This window comes from Medicago truncatula, chromosome 4 (assembly GCF_003473485.1).
Source record: "Medicago truncatula cultivar Jemalong A17 chromosome 4, MtrunA17r5.0-ANR, whole genome shotgun sequence".
Lineage (NCBI taxonomy): Eukaryota > Viridiplantae > Streptophyta > Magnoliopsida > Fabales > Fabaceae > Medicago > Medicago truncatula.
In genome coordinates, this window is record NC_053045.1 from 38579696 (window position 1) to 38597550 (window position 17855).

The following is a 17855-nucleotide window of genomic DNA, read 5'->3' on the forward strand; positions in this document are numbered from 1 at the left end:
AATCATTTTAGTCTTTTAACGTGTAACGAATAGTCATAGTAATATATCGAAATTTTAAAATAATCCTAAATTATGTATTTTGTTAATTAAAATTGTCTCTGATGTTAAAATGTTTCACTAATATTGTTATACTAGTCCTTCAATATATTTACTTATTGTCATGTCAATCTTTATAAACACTTATTTATTTTCATTTCAGGTCCATGTATGAAAAGAGTTTGTGTGAGTATTAAGAGATTATTTTAGCGTCAGGAACTATTTTGATTAAGAGAGTGCACAATCAGAGACTGTTTTAAAATTTTGATACATTAAAAGATTATTGTGATTACTCATTGCATATTTAGATTTATAGACCAGAGTGATTGTTACCCCATTAATATATACATGTTCAGTCTCAAATTAATTTTTTTTTTTTTAAGAATCTCAAATTAAATGTTACCTAGTATTTATCTATCTTTTTTTTTTACTTTTTACTCATAAAAAATTGGTACTTTTAAGACAATTGTTTTTTTTTTTTAATAAATAAAAAAATAAGAAATAATTGTTTTAAAAGTAACAAAATTATTCTTAAAAAAGAAAGTAACAGAATTATTATCTCATCTATACACATTGCGATAAATACTTAAGGTCGTTATTCACAAAACATCAATGAATGCTCCATTGAACTTTGGGTGTGAAAAGTAAATAGAAATATTTTTCTCAATCAAATAACGTTTAGATGAGATGGCGCCGATCTCTTTTAACTTAATCAAGGTTTTAAGCTCGAAGTCAACCTTAGGCTTACAACAACGTTAAAACTCTTGAGGAGAGTTTGTCACCCAATTGCGTCCCACGAGACTTGAGGGATTAGTAACTGCAGTTGCGCGCGGAGGATGCCTAATTTTCGTCAAAAAAATAAACATTTTTTCTATAATAAGAAACGGATATAGTATTTTTTTTGTCTTAAATTTTTCATCTTTTTTATAATATCAATACAACATTTTCTCCTTAAAAAAATGACATTTTTTTCAGTAAATAACTTTCATTTATTGTACTTCAATTATCTACATACTCCACTAACTATAATGAATGCTAACAGATTTAACATTGTAGATTGGGGCCAATTGTCCCTTGACAATGTTTATGTTGTATTTATTGAGTATTTGATACTTTAATTAATTCCCCATGATGATTGAGCATTAAATGATGTTTTAGACTATGTTTTAAATTAGGGTCTTATTAAAGTTGTCCCCGAAGCACTCTTTAAGGATTTCAAATTTTAAAAATATTGTTTAAAAAAGTCAAAAGTTACAAATTTCAATGCACTAATTACATAGTTTTTCATAAAAACTTATTATTAATGGTTTTTAAAGAATGTTTTGGCGGCACTCGTTAACATTTCCCTTTAAATTACTATTTCATTTGAATTTGAAGATAATTTAGAGGAGTTGTTCATGGTTTGAAGGATATTTTGTATCGTTTTCATCTCATACGAGTCATTATAATTCAGTTTCTCCCTAATCATGCAATTTCATAGGTGTTTTGAGTCTTTTTATTGAAAAATCATGTAATTCTACAAAGTAAGACACTGCGTGGAGGATCAAAGGATTTGAAGAATGAAGATCAATGTTACTTAAAAAGATTTTGAAGACAGTACAAGCTGGGAAAATTCATCCCAAGTTTCAAGACATTTCAAGACGAAATAACACTCGAAAAAGGACGAAAAATTAAATAATTCGCCCATGTAGGCTGACAAAAGCGCCCATGCGCATACCGAACGCACACAGGTGTATAACAGCGCCTCAGGGGTTGTCTAATGCTCCTCTACGCTTTCTGCCGGGTAAAATGCACTTACAACTTGTGTTTCCAAGTTGGATCGTAGAAAAAAAGCCCAGGTTTATTAATTTAACCTAGAAGTAAAGATGTCTATAAATAGAGAGACTCTTGCACCCACTTATTTTCATTCAAAAAATTTATAATAGAAGGCAGTGGTAGATCATCTGGAGCATCAAGGCAGGGTATTTTCCTCCAATTGTTCTGAAGAATATGTTTTTCTTTTCTTTTGTTATGATGTCATATACCATGAGTAAATAAACCTATATCAATTAGGGTCTCACAATGAACATTTGTTTATTTGTTGAATTCAATTAATGAAAGTTTTTATTCAGTTAGACACGGTCTTATTTAATTTCTATGTGTTGCGAATGTTATAATGTCATTCAACTATCGGTTGACCTGATCTTTAGGTCAAGGTATGAGACCAACTACCTTTCTCTCGCCTGAACAATAACAATGGTAAATTACCCATTCCCTTTAATCTAATTATTGAATTTAAGCATGATGTTTTTATTATGATTCATCTCCATAGGAAGTCAAGAGTATATCCCTTGTCTAGACACATATATTATAACTCTTATTGGTTCATCACAAGGTCATATTAGTAAAGATATATAATATCACAAGAAAATGGGGTTTGAATTGTGATGTAATAAATTACCTATTAAAAAAATTCTCAACAAACACGTTAGTAATTAATTAAGAAATAAAACAGTGATTGTGAATGTGTGTGAATAATAAATATAAAGAGATAATGAAGAAAAATCACAAAAAATAGTTATCCTGGTTCCCCCAACGTGGGTTAGTCCAGTCCTCACAAAACTTGTGAGATTTTCCACTAGGTAATTGAGTTATGACTCAATTTCAACTCCTTCTTTCTTTTAGATCTTCTTAATCTTTACAACAACTTCTTGATCTTTACAAAAACTTGTGAGATTTTCCACTAGGTAGTTGAGTTATGACTCAATTTCAACTCCTTCTTTCTTTTAGATCTTATTGATCTTTACAACAACTTCTTTCAACCGTTACTTGGTCAAGTCACTTGCTTTTACGAGCAAGATTTTTACAACCTTTGTGCCTTCTGCACAATTTCAATTTCTTTTATGTGGATTTCAAAAGTATTAATCCTTTTTGGAAGGCTTAATATGAAAAAGTGCAGCTTGCTCAAACTAAGATATAATTTTTGAGTGATTTCCAATTGATATGAAAGAGGTTCTTGATGGAAAGATGTTATTTTGTTCTATGCCTCAAAGTTATTATTTTTTCTTTTGAAGTAGTCTTCTATTTATAGGAGAGGAACTCTTGATAACTTCTTTGATTAATAGCAGTTTTGGCCCCTAAGTATCAGGAAATTGCGATTTTGGCCTCCTAACAAAAGAAAATACAATTCAGTCCCCTAAATACTGCCCCTTTTGCAGTTTTGGCCTCCCAAGCCAATTTTGACCAATTCAACGCTGACATGGACGCCACGTGTGTAATTTTCAATTTAAAAATAAATAAAAATGTCATGTGTGTAATGCTTTAATTATTTTTGTTTTTATTTTTTAATTAAAAAATTAAAAAATTTATTATTATTATTTTTTTAATTAAAAAAAGTAATTAAAAGAAACAAAAAATAATTAAAACATTACACACGTGGCATTTTTAAATTGAAAATTACACACATGGCGTCCACGTCAGCGTTGAATTGGTCAAAATTAGAATGGGGGGCCAAAACTGCAAAAGGGGCAGCACTTAGGGGCTGAATTGTATTTTATTTTGTTATGGGGTCAAAATCGTAACTTTTTGATACTTAGGGGGTGAAAACTGCTATTAAGCCTAACTTCTTTCCAACTTGCAACGCAAGATTCAAGTGAGTCTTTGAGATGAAAATGTTCTTTGAAAGTTGAGATCGATCTCTAAAGTTGCTGAAGCTTTCCTTTGTACTTTGTTTCTTGCTATATGAGGCATGAACTTTGTACAACTCATTGACTTATCATTCTTGCTGTAGTTTTCAATCTTGAGCCCAAAGAAAAGGATTTCTTATACTAGGTGGCTTTCCTTGTCATGTTGTGAGGTGACCATAAAGAGAATATCCAAAGGATCATAGATTTACATAGTATTGCATTTGTCATACATCCTTGATGTGTTGTCGTGCTTACATTGACCCTTTTCATGCTGAGCTTTTTGCACGTGAAATTAAATATGTTCTTTTTGTGCATATGTATATTTGTAGTAAGATCTTATGATTAAAATTCCTTGTCATGACATATCTTTGCTTCAAATATTTATTGATTCCTTAAATGTGACATTCTTTAACACTTCCATTGCCTTGTATGTGTTTTGCTTGTTAAGTCCACATTTGAGATCAATGGTTGAGATCAATCTCTTCATCATAACTTGGTGTTTTCCTTGGTAATCATATAATGCTTTTTATATCTTTGGCTTAAAAGAAACACTCAAGAGCACAAGTTAAATAATAATTAAAATCAGAATTAATAAAGTTTAATTTAATATGTTTATTATCTTTAAAACTTAAAATAGGGATTTGGATTTTATATCAACAGTTAGAACTATAGTTTATCAAGGCGAGGTCATAAATAATAAAAACCAAAGTTAATTCCAACAAATAAGATAGAAGGGATTCAAGGAAAACAATCGTATGCAAATAAAAGGTGAGAGATAACATGTGCATCTCGACATATGTCGATGCCATGAAGGTCGCCATGTCGCCCAGCCTGACGATAAGCGCAAACAAGCCTTATGCACATAGGGTAAAAAAGATACGGTGACAATGAGTTTCCCTCCCTTAAGTCTTGCTTGATATGATAGGTCCAACTAACTCATTGTTCACTATTATATAATATCTGACTGACTCCACACACATCATTATTCATCAAGCCCATTGAGATATAGCCAATCAACGTGGTTGTAAGCCTTGCTTATATCTAACTTGAAAGTGACATTTATTTTATTTACATTGTTTGTTTACCTTCATGTGACAAACCACTTATATAGCAATCATGGCATTATCTAGGATTGAACGACTTGACACAAATGTTGATTGATTATAAGATACGCACTTACGAAGAACAAGTTTCAATCTATTTGCAAGCACCTTGGTAAGTAACTTGTGAAGAACATTGCACAGAGAGATCGGTCGCCAATATTTCATTGTCTTCTGTTCCCGTCCCTTGGGAATCAACACAATATTTGTTGCATTAAGAGAGGAAAAAATCTGGTTATCATTTAGCCACGAGCAACATTCCTAAAAGATATCACGACTATGAACAAACCAAAAATGCTAAAAGATGCCCGAATTAAAACCATCTAGTCCATGACGTTTATCCAGATGCATAAAGAGAACATTGTTTTTTTGAATTCATGTATTTGAAAAGGAGCAACAAGGGAGGTATTTGTCATCATCAGTGGTTACAGTTGCAATGATGTCTACAATTGGGGGACGCACATTGTTTTGTTCTTGGAACAACTCTCCAAAGTAACTTTTTGTCACCTAACACATACCTGGCTCATTGGAAACTCGTACATCTTCATAGTTTTCAAAGGCATGAGTATAGTTAACCTTATTTCATGACTTAGCACATACATGAATTTTTTTAGTATTAAGGTTGCCATCACAATACCAATGCGTTTTTGCCCGTTGTCATCAATATTTGTCCTCTTGGGTTAATAAGTGTGTCACACGTTTCCTCAGACTCCTCAATTGAGAATGATATGCTGCACATCCTCGATTACGACACTGAGTTAGTTCACTCTGATAGCCCTGGGTCTCATCGTTCATACAATTCTAGTCACTCTTGTTCCATGAGCTTAAATCATTGGCACATACCTCCAGTTTATGGGTGATAAGTTGACCTATATTATTAGAATGTCAACTCTCAGATACCACCTCTTCAATTCTCGGTTCGACACACTAAGCGTTCTCAAATTTGAAGCTCGTTCACTTGGTAGAAGTTCGGGTTACAATCTCGCGATCAAGAAGAATCAAGTAATGATCAGAAGCCGACACAACTAAATTTTCAAGTTTTGCATTGGGAAATAATTGAAACCAAGCCTCATTGGCAAGAGCTCGATCCAACCTTTCTTTAGCTGCCCAGTGAGTACCTAAACTCTTGAAACACGTAAATGGGTATCTCTCCATAAATACATCGAGTATCCCAATGTTAGAACTCGCTTGTCAATAACCATTAACTAACTACCTTGCACGCCTATAGCCACCACACATTTTCATGTGTATCCGATATATCATTAAAATCACCTAGAACGCTCCATGGCGGTGTAGTATTTCGTGCAAGGTCACACAATAAATCACAAGAGGAACGCATTATCCCTTTTTCCAAGAAACCATGGAAACATGTAATCTGTTAGTGACCTCGATAAAAGTCTTCCACTTCAATGCTTATATGATAATGACAATAATTTAATACAGTATAATTTAAAGAATTACACCACAATAAAGCTAGATCATCACTTCGACCAGTACAACTTACAACTAAACAATTATCAAAACCAAACAAGTAACAAAATTCTTCGGTCTTTTTAGAATGTATTAATGTCTCACTGGGAATTAAAGCATCCGACTTATAATAACGGACCATGTACTTAAATTTTGGAACTGCGCCCAGGTTCCTTAAGCCTCGACAGTTCCAACTAACCAAGCTAATTTTTCCAGCCAGTTTTCGCTGTCACTACCAACATTATTCACAATGACAATACCCAAACAAACAAAGCGATAAACCACACAAGAATCAACATAGGTGAAATTCAAATTTAGAAAACCATCGATAAATCCTAAGAGAAGAAAACCCTTTTCCCCAAATTAGAGAACCCAAGCAAAACCCTATAATTGTCTTGCTTAATTTCTAGTCCCCGAGTAAGACCCCGTGGTTGTCTTACTTAGTTTCCTAACCGAAGAACCTTAATCGAATGACCTTAAACAGGGCCTGCATAGCTTAATGGAAGTGAATGCTCACAAAGCTGCTAGAATATATAACCCAATTGTATATCCAACCAGTAATTTAATAAATTGAAACAGTAAAACAATCATTTAAAGCTAAGCACACACGTCTAAGCGCAACGATGGAATTCACCGAACGAACAACATACACTCACAAGAGCGGCGACAACTCGTAACCTTGGAGAGAAATCCATAGTTGTTTCTATATTATACGGTGCGGTGAATGTGGGCTCTTGAAACAATGTTTATGTCATCATCTACATTACACGGTGCGGTGAATGTTTGAGCTCGCCCAGTCCGACTCTGCTTTTGACGGGTTCATTGTGAAGTGGGGCTGACAACTTTGATTTAATATTTTTTTATAAACAATATTTATACAATCATTTTGTAACAATTTTTGAATAACAACATCCGTTATTTGACCTTCTTTATTCATTTTGTACCAATATCGTTACTTTGTTTGAACAAAGTTTTCTCCTATTCAAAACCCTATATCCGTATGGGTTTAAGGTAATGAACTCTAGACCCGACCCGATTTAGCTTATAGCAACAGCACTTCATCATACACCCTCGTGTCTGCGTTTTCTGAACCCAGACCCATCTGCTACCATCTCAAAAAAATGGGAGGTTTTCCGGTAGGTTCAAAGAAGAAGAAAAACAACAAAAATCAACACGGTTTCGAAACCCTAGGTCTAAACCGCGATGTATTCAGTGGAATCAAACGCAAAGGCTACAAAGTTCCTACTCCAATTCAGCGAAAAACGATGCCTCTCATTCTCTCCGGTATCGACGTCGTTGCTATGGCTCGTACTGGTTCCGGTAAAACGGCGGCGTTTCTTGTTCCGATGCTTCACCGACTTAATCAGCATGTTCCTCAGGGTGGCGTTAGAGGACTTATTTTGTCACCGACTAGAGATTTAGCGCAACAGACATTGAAGTTCACCAAAGAGCTTGGTCACTTCACAGGTTCTCTTTATAATCATCTACCTTAATTAAGCTGTTTTCATTTAAGTTATAAGGTGTTTTCATTACCTATCTGGAAGTGCTTATGAAAATAAGCTGAAATGAATTTCTATGTTCTGTTTTGTTTTTATTCTCACTTATGTATTGTTTGGATAAATAGTTCTAGTGTTTATAGCATAAGCATTTTATGATAGGATGTGTTTGGATTGACTTATAACTATTTCTATAACAAAATAGAATATAAAGTTGATCTGCGTTCATATAAGCTATACTGTGTTTATATAATGCATTACATGTTTTCTTAAGCTCTTATTGGAAATAAGCTGAACACAACTTATGAACATGTTATAAGCTCGCCCATCAGTCGCACAAGTGATTATACATTTTTAGTGATTTTTAATAAAAGCAGAACTTGCTTTTTGTTTGTTTACCAGAATGAGAATCACTTTAAAAAAATCAATTATCAGAAGATGATTTTCTGAGAAGCTACTAAAAACATCTGTTTTTAGATTATTGTCAGATTCTGATTTTTTAAAATATTTGTAACAACCAGATTAAAACTTCTAAAAGTGATTATTTTGTTTTAAAAAGTGATTTTTCATGACCAAAGCTGTAACAAAAAACCCGAAGTCTAACAGTTTTTGTATAGTTGTTTTCATAAGCTATCATGGAGTGCTTTTGAAAAATAAGCTTATGAACATGCCATAAGTTGTTTTTATAAGTTTTATACAAGAGTGTTACAAGTGTAATGCCAGTTTTTGTATAATCTATAGTTGTTTTCATGAGCTATCATGAAGTGCTTTTGGAAATAAGCTTAAAACAGCTTATGAACATGCCATAAGTTGTTTTTATAAGTTTTATCGAAGAGCGTTACAAGTGTAATACTGTAATGCTAGTTTATAATTTAAAATAAGTCAATCCAAACAAGCCCAAAGTCAACCCAAACATGCCCATAGTCATATATTTGAACGATACACACTTTCTATTAGTGTAAATCAATTTTATGTTGTCATCTAATGATAGTCTATTGTTTTGTCATGTCATCCCACTCTTGTAAGTGTATTTTGAAATTGTTTATATGAAATGAAGAAGTAGTGAATTCTTATTGGATGTGCTTGTAAATTATGTTTATATATTCTGATTTCGGTTTGTTTGTTTGTGAATCAGACCTTCGTGTCAGTTTGTTAGTTGGCGGTGATAGTATGGAAAGTCAGTTTGAGGAGTTAGCTCAGAATCCAGATATTATAATTGCCACTCCCGGTAGGCTCATGCACCATTTGTCTGAGGTTGATGACATGTCCTTGCGTAAGGTGGAGTATGTTGTTTTTGACGAGGCGGATTGTTTATTTGGTATGGGTTTTGCTGAGCAGCTCCATCAAATTCTTGCCCAGCTTGGTGAGAACCGTCAAACCTTGCTTTTCAGTGCCACATTACCCAGCGCTCTTGCAGAATTTGCTAAGGCCGGTCTGCGAGACCCTCGTCTTGTTCGCCTCGATTTGGAAACTAAAATCAGCCCTGACTTGAAGCTTGTCTTTTTCACTTTGAGGCAGGAAGAGAAATACGCTGCTTTGCTCTATTTAATTAGGGAACTTATCGGTTCTGATGAGCAGACTTTAATTTTTGTATCCACTAAACACCATGTTGAGTTTCTCAACTCGTTGTTTCAACTAGAGGGTATTAGGCCTTCTGTATGTTATGGAGACATGGATCAAGACGCTCGTAAAGAACATGTGGCCAGGTTTAGGTCAAGAAAGACAATGTTGTTGATTGTCACCGACATTGCTGCTCGGGGCATTGACATTCCATTGCTTGATAATGTTATCAATTGGGACTTTCCTCCTAAGCCTAAAATATTTGTTCATCGAGTTGGACGGGTTGCAAGGGCTGGTCGTACTGGTACCGCATATTCTTTCTTGACTGCCGAGGATATGGCTTATCTCTTGGATCTTCATTTGTTTCTCTCAAAACCAGTCAAAGCTGCTCCAACTGAGGAAGAAGTCTTGCGGGATATGGATGGAGTGATGTCAAGAATTGACGACGAAATGTTAAATGGAGAAACCATTTATGGTCGTTTCCCTCAAAAAGTCATTGACCTTGTTTCTGACAGAGTTAGGGAAGTTATTGATACTTCTGCGGAGCTGGAAGCATTGCAGAGAGCCTGTAAAAATGCATTTCGTTTATACTCTAAAACAAAACCCTTACCCTCAAAGGAGTCCATCAGAAGAGTAAAGGATTTGCCACATGAAGGTCTGCATCCGATTTTCAACAAAGTGTTGGGAACAGGGGAGTTAACGGCAATTGCGTTTTCTGAGCATTTGAAAAATTTTAGGTGAGTGCAAGATATATTCATAAACTGGATTTATTTCTACCAACCCTCTTTAGAAGACTTTATAGGTGCATAACTTTAACAATTCAAAAATATCAGGCCAAAGCAGACCATTTTGGAAGCGGAAGGAGAAGCAGCTAAAGCTAAGCGTAGAGCAGTACGTTTCTACTCAAAACATTGTCCATAATCTCTATTTTGTTTGATTTTGGTCTAATTTAATAATTCTATTTTTTTTGGTTAGATATTTAGAATGAGATTTTCCAGTTCTTCCTTCAATTGACTAAATTTCACTATTCTCTTATGCAACTCAGCATTTTCTGTATAGTTTTCCATTTTAATATATTTGTATACATGACAGTTGGATATGGTACCCATCAGAAATCTTATTTGTCTGATTCAAAATTACTAAAAGATTAGTCTGTAGGGAAGATGTATTAGTCCTGTTGAGTGTAAGGAATGAACTAAGCTTCTATAGGGATTAATTACTGTTTACCTTGTAGATTATGTCATCATAACTAGTTTGATAGCTTGCTCTTCATTAGAAGTTGTAAAGTTCTCAGTTGGTTAAAATGTAAATATCATACAACAACAACAACAACAACCAAGCCTTATCCCACTAAGTGGGGTCGGCTACATGGATCAAATTACGCCATTATTTATCCTTGGCCCAGCCATGCTTTCCTATGTTGTCTCCCCACCCCCTTGCTCCAACTTTTTTAATTTTTAAATAAAAGATATTGTTGTTGATAAGATAATTGCAATATGTAACACATAGTTTTTGATTGATTTTGGATTTTGACTTTTGGGGGACTCAATTCATTTGCCCAACACAGTTTCAATATACCTGTTTGTTTGTTGCTTCTACATCCTACACCAGACACATGCTTGTGTATTGCAATTGCAAGACATTCTAGCCATGTCTTGATGTCTTCCAACACAATATGCATAATGCATGGAGCATTAGATGTTATGATGTCATCCTTCAACACTTCGCTTTTATGCCAATTTCCTATCTTGCTCGTACAGTTTGAATTTTGTTGTGCCGTATTGACGACTATGTTATAGATGTTCCATTCATGCCTGCCATCAAAACCTATTGAATCATCTATTTTGATGTGCATGCCTACATTACTGTCTTTCTGCCTTAACTTTGACCTTTAAATTAAAAAATCTAAAATGAAGCTCAATTAATAATTGCAGGGCCCTTCTGGTCATTGGGTTGATGTGATGAAAAGGAAAAGAGCCGTTCATGATAGTATTATAGTTAATGAACAGCATTCGAAGAGTAATGAACACCAATCGAAGAGTAATAGTGAAAAGGTACGTAGCTATTACAGTAACTTGGATTTGGAGTAGTCAACCACACTCTTTTGATTAACCTGGTTTTTCTGCCGATTGATTGGAATCGAGCTAGTTGGTTTTACTTTAGCATTTTCTTTTCATTTATTCATTTGTCGAGGACAAACATATTTTTTCTCCTTGCAGGAGGAAAATCAACCGGAAATTACTTCTTCCATGGATAAAGGGAGAAAAGGTTTGTTCCATTTTTATGTCGGTAGATGTCCTTCAAGTCTAATTGTTGTACTTTTTTTGGTTTGCAAAGTGGATTGTCCTCATTTTGGTGCTCTTTTATTTTGTTTTTTCAAATTGTGTATTATGCTAGGATTTTATGTTATTTGTTAATCTTGGACTGTTTCTAGTTCAACCTAAGGTGTGAATATGTCATTAGGTGACATTTTTGAAAATCAACTTCAAGAACCTGTCGTGTAGGCTTTATCAAAACTGAAAAATAAGGGAAGGGGTAAAAGGTTACTTACTGATGGTAAGTGGGAACTATGCTATAGCCTAGGCTATGACTATTGAAGAAATGTCTGCATTTCAAAGCAGTGGGGTTTGGGGCATTATTCCTCTTTTTCTAGGGAAGTCTATTGTTGGATATTGTGGATTATTACAGTTAAAATTAGTCTTGATGGTGAGGTTGACGGGCTTAAGGTTCAATTAGTTGCTAAATGTTCTACGTAATTCCTTGGCTTGAGTTATGGGGACACGTTTACGCTGGTGGTAATGAATGACTTCTGTTTGGTTATTTTTGTCTATGGTTGCTAAGTGCTACTAACCTCTTCACTGGCTAGATATTAAGAATGCTTTTGTATGTAATGGCGATCTCATTGAAAAGGTTTTATGAAGTAACCTCTTGGATTTGTTGCTCTTACCCGGGGAATCTTTAGGGCTTCTTTGTTGCCTTCACAAAACTCTACATGGACTCAAACTACCTCCTAGGACTTGATTTAACAGATTTTGCGATGTTGATCAATTTTGTATGACTCGCAGTGAGGCCGATCACTCGGTAGCATAATCAAAGAATAGGATTGTAACTTCTCAAAGTATGCAATGGACATTTTAGGGGAAGCAAGTTGGATGAGTGCTCACTTCTAGAGAACGTAATGCTAAGGTTCTACCAAATCAATGGAGACGCTTTCAAATCTAAAGAGATGCAAACGATCGACAGAAAAAATAATTATCTCATTGTCACTTGCCCATTTATCTAATGTACTCCAGTAGAGCCAGAGAGTCTCCACTCTCCAGTCCACTCTTGCAGTTCTCCAATCCTTTTCCTATGTCTACTCTTTCCATGTCATTCCAACTACCCTCGGCTGATTTAGTTACAATTAGTTACAGGAGATATAATCTCGTATGAAATGTCGTTCCTCCTAGTGTACACCTTTATTATTGAAAGTGGGATTTTGTTTCCTCTGATCTGACCAGTTAGCTACAGGCTGCAGCTGGTTAGGAGATATAATTCCCTGTGAAATGTACCCTTTTACCGGCACTGCTGCACCTGTACTATTGGTCTACTATCAGGAAGATGAGTTTGGGATTATTATGTTTCCTCTAATCTGACTAGCTAGTTACAATTAGTTAGAGTAGATATACTCCCCCGTGAGTCCTTGTAGTGTATACCTTTATTATTGGTCTATAATCAAGATCAGTAACTCATACTGGGCTCCTGTCAACCCCCAACTCCAGTTTTCTTTTTTCTTTCCCTGTTTTATAAAGTGACTTTCAAATGCATTGCACTTGGAGGCAATGAACCTAGCGCCTCAGCCTTATGAACTCAATTTCTTAGCAGTTAAGATCTTGGCATGGTGATAATTTGTATGTTAAAATTGATAGAAAATTTCAGGGTTTTCTTTTACATTGTATGCTTTAAGCATTTTGATGGAGAAAGCTACTAGACGAGGAAGACAAAAGATTATTATTTTCTGACCGTTTCTTTTGGTTTCAACAGCACGTGGCTCTAAGCGAAAGCCAAATCCAGAAAGTTTCAAGGACGAGGAATACTTTATAAGTTCCATACCTCAAAATCAAGCAAGTCACTATCTATATTACTATTCTTCATATTTATCTAGATTCACATAGACATATACCATTGCCAAAATTACACTTTGAGTCCCTTAACTTAATTTCAAGTAACAGTTTGGTCCTTAATCTTTTTTTAATTTCAATTTTGTCCTTTTGGTCCATTTCATATGGATTTTCAAGCTTCAAATCTAATATTCTTATGTAAACATAGATAAAGATCATAAATTTGAAGATTGAAATGCCATAAAAAGTTAAAACCATGAATTTGGAGCTTGAAAATAAATATGCAAATGGATCAAAAGGGAAAAATTGAAATGAAAAAAAGATAAAGGACCGAACTGTTACCTTAAATTATTTTAAGGAACTAAACTTGTAATTTTGCCTATACCATTTTATGTGATATGCTTTTGAAACAAAACATTCAGCTATCCGTTTAACTTAAGTTATATCTTGTTATCATGCACAGCACATGGAGGCAGGCCTTGCGGTAAAAGCTAATGAAGGCTTTTCTTCAAACAGGTAAATATTTACTCAATTAACCAATTAGTCTTTTTTTTTTTAAAAAAAAAAATAAATATTTTAAGCCTGGGATGAAGGAATAGGGTGGGAGATGCATTATAAGTGAGAACCAAAATATCCCTTTGGCATAGTCTAAGAGCTTGTTTTGTCTGAATTTTTCTTGCCTTGTCTTCTCCTTAAAAGGAGAAGGTAGGCCAAACAACATTCAGTAAAAGTTCTTCAAAAATAAGCTACTTTTTTTTTTTAATGAAGAAAAACATAATGAATGGACCTTCAAAAGTAGTTGAGAGGAACTTTGGAAAATCTTTTGCGAAACTTTTTTTGTTAAACCCACTTTGAAACCAAGGGCCGCCATTGTATTATCTTATTTTTACATACTTGCATGCTATTCACAGTGTGGGACGAGAGAGCCACAGTGTGTAATTAAAGCTTAGAGCTGATATTGATTTGTGCTAGTATTTCGCAAATACAAAAGGTTGTAGATATACTTTTTTGAATTTTATTTATCTAAAAGGGATTATAGCATCAGGTGATATAGTTTTCTCCGTTCATTTATCTCATTTATGACTTTTGTCGTTATACATGATATGTATACGGTTTCCACTACCAAACATTCTTTATATGTTTCATTTTTTGTATTGTGATTATATTTATAATTAATGATATTATAATTAAACTCTTCAATAATTTCATAAATATAATTTATCGAAGTTTTTTAAACATAGTGCATTCTCTTAGTAAATTACTAGTATGATGTTATAATTTACGACTTCCTTAAAAAAATCTTATCTTTCATTTCATGTCTTTTAGTAATAAATTTTTTCTAAACAATCTTTATTTTTCAAATATCTCATTCATTTATAATACTAATAATCAAATCAAAGATTTTATGAAGATATTTTGCCAACCAACTTTCAATTTAAAATTGGCTTTCAAATCAGAGAGGAAAAAAAAAAGGCGAACAGGCTGCCTTTACTGTATTTCTAAACCTCTTATCTTGTTTTTAGCTTCAAAGTAGCTTTTATGCCCCAAAAGGCTGGCCAAATAGACCCTAAATCATTTAGTTCAGAAGCAGAAAGTTGGAAAAGACAAACTTTTGGCTTATTTTGTCTGTCCTTTGGTGTTTGGCGTATTTGCTTGTATATTATTACATTGCGGCATTCAACCTGGATGACTCAATTATACACACACCCTCCGACTTTTCTATGTTTTAATCTTTGGTTTGTTTGGCTTTGATCCTAATGATATGTAATACGTACAGATTGGATGATGCTGTCCTAGATCTAGGTGCAGATGATGGTGCTGGCATTAAGAAACAAAAATCTGTGTATCACTGGGATAAGGTAATGCTGTTTAGTTGTGGTTTAATTGTAAAAAATAAATAAAGAAGACAGGAAAGTTAATTTGTTTTTCAAATTTTATGCATCATTTTCCATTTATTTCTTATAAACCTTTTGCTGTCAGAGGAGTAAAAAGTACATCAAGTTAAACAACGGTGACCGTGTTGCTGCAAATGGAAAGGTATAGTATTCATAAGGCCCTATTTTTTATGTCAGTACTTACTGTGCAAAATGATATTATTTTATTTACCTAAACCCATAGAATTTAGAACATAACATTTTTATTTCTACTTGAGTACAGATAAAGACAGAGAGTGGTGCAAAAACAAAGGCCAACAAGACTGGTATATATAAAAAGTGGAAGGAACGCTCACACTCCAAGATATCTCTTAAAGGGACAAGTGCCGATGGTGATGCTCAGGAATCAAGAAGTTCAAGAGGTAATATACATAATTCATTACTTACTTTAATTTAGGGATGACAATGGGGTGGGTTGTGCTTCCCCTGGTATATCCATGGATGTTTGCATCTATGAATATTTTGGGTATTTAGGCTCTACGAGTTGTATTAATACTCAATAGTTGAATTTACTTTTCTGAGGGGTAACCTTGGCGCAACTGGTAAAGTTGTTGTCTTGTGACTGAAAGGTCACTGGTTCAAGTCCTGGAAACAGACTCTTGTGTAAAAACAGGGTAAGGCTGCGTACAATACACCAAATGGTGAGACCCCTTCCCGGACCCTGCATATGCGGGAGCTTTAGTGCACTGGGTTGCCCTTTTTTTTTTAGCTGAATTTACTTTTCTGCCAAAAAATATTCAAGAAACAAAAACATAGGTATGGTTGTATTGTAGCTTAGTGACCGCTCTGTTTAGCAACCATTCTTATCTAAGTAGCATATGAAATTTGGATGCTTTTTCTGTGTTAGTGTTGCATATTAAATCCTTGATCTCATTTTTAAAATCGCCTCATTTGCTGTGTCATGTTTCTCCGCCATCCAGGAACTAGTTTTGCATGTAATATCTGCTGGTTTTGGTTGGTAATATCAAAGAATGATGCATGGTTGTAAGATTTTTTTTGTTGGTTATTAACGGTGAATGATATAACTTACTGATTTTTTGTAATGCAGGATCTTACCAAGGAGGTGGTAGGAATTACAAAGGCGGCAAGAAGCAGCATTTAATGCCCAATGCTCATGTCCGTTCAGAAATCAAAGATATGGATCAAATTCGAAAGGAGAGGCAGAAGAAAGCCAGCAAAATTTCTTATATGAAGAGCAAGTCGCCAAAGGGTAAAAAATCGGGCAAACCTGGCAGAAAGGGAGGAAATAAAAGAAAATCCAAGTAGACGTTTTTTGGGCTTCAGAAGTTAATTAGTCATGGAAAGGAACAAAATGATTTCTACCAAAATTCTGGTGCATCTGTATCTTCAAAAGAATGAGGGGCAAAGTAAAGTAAGAAACCCAAGTAATAGGAAAACGCAAATTTTGGTCATTATTATTTTTTATTTACCAACGAATTTTGTTGATTATTATTTTTCATTTGCCAACGAATTTTGTATGTTCAAACTTCAAAGTAATATAACACTATTTGTTGTTTTACATGGATTGCTCCTTGTACACAGCAGCCCCTAGATTAATATTCGTCTTTTGCTACAGTTGTTTGGTTTGGGTGTGTTTAAATGGCGATAATAGATATTCTCGTTAACTTTTCTTGTAAAAATTATATCTTCTATAAATATTCACCAAGTTTCGTATCTATTAAGCGAAAGATAAGAGTGGTTTACCAAACTTCTGTTAAATAAAAATCTTCAATACCAAAGTAACATTTCATTTTCTTATTTGATCCGTGTTCCTTCCCTGTTAATTGCTTGCAACATCAATCGACGGCGAATGTATATTCTGAGAAAATATGTGATTTTTAGAATTTTCTTGATATAATTTCTGGAATTTTGCTCTTTAATTCATAAAAATGATTGTTAATTTATTGATTAAGAAATCAAGCGTATCGATTCGTATATGATAGAAAAAGAAAGCAACGTGATTTTCTCTTCTGTTTTTGATCTTTTTAATAAAAACATTAATTTCCAAGTTGACGAACACGATAAGATGCCACGTCATTAATGTTAGCAACATCATTAAATATTCTATTCTATTTTTTTTATTTTAAAAATCGATTTGTTTTTGTATTTTAAATTTATTCTTTTATTTTCCTATAAAATCTGTTTTGGGCTTGAAAAGAAAATGTTTTGGGCTAGTAAAAATATATATGTTTTTGGCTTAAATTCAATCAAAAGGAAAATATGATAACGAATGGATAAATTAATGTGTAAAAATCTGTTAAAGAGAAAAATGTAAAATTAATAAATTAATATACCTTAATAGATTTAATAGATGGATTGGATGGATATTCTTCTGTTAAAAATATGATAATGAATGGATTGGATGAATTCTATGTTTGATAGATTAATTTGGTTGGATCTTTTTTTAAAAAAAAATAGCGGATTGTTAATTCACTAGTTGATTGTTTTGATCCGTTTTTTATCATCCAAATCCATATGATTCATCTATTTTTAG

General features: G+C 33.8%; 1 protein-coding gene across 2 annotated transcripts; it reads left to right on the forward strand.

Annotated features, from left to right (window-relative positions):
- The first annotated feature begins 7313 nt into the window (after window positions 1-7313).
- On the forward strand, window positions 7314-16922 carry LOC11442894 (putative DEAD-box ATP-dependent RNA helicase 29). 2 transcript variants are annotated; one of them, XM_039832904.1, is made up of 11 exons: window positions 7314-7738; window positions 8903-10064; window positions 10161-10218; window positions 11262-11381; window positions 11547-11595; window positions 13348-13430; window positions 13891-13943; window positions 15205-15286; window positions 15408-15464; window positions 15585-15723; window positions 16410-16922. In XM_039832904.1, exons 1-11 carry the CDS (start codon window positions 7393-7395, stop codon window positions 16625-16627), a joined length of 2367 nt encoding a protein of 788 aa, XP_039688838.1. In that variant the 5' UTR covers window positions 7314-7392; the 3' UTR covers window positions 16628-16922. The 2 variants fall into 2 exon arrangements, with proteins under 2 accessions (XP_039688838.1, XP_003607536.1); XM_003607488.4 differs by having other exon boundaries at window positions 7316-7738; window positions 13351-13430.
- The last annotated feature ends 933 nt before the right edge of the window (window positions 16923-17855 follow it).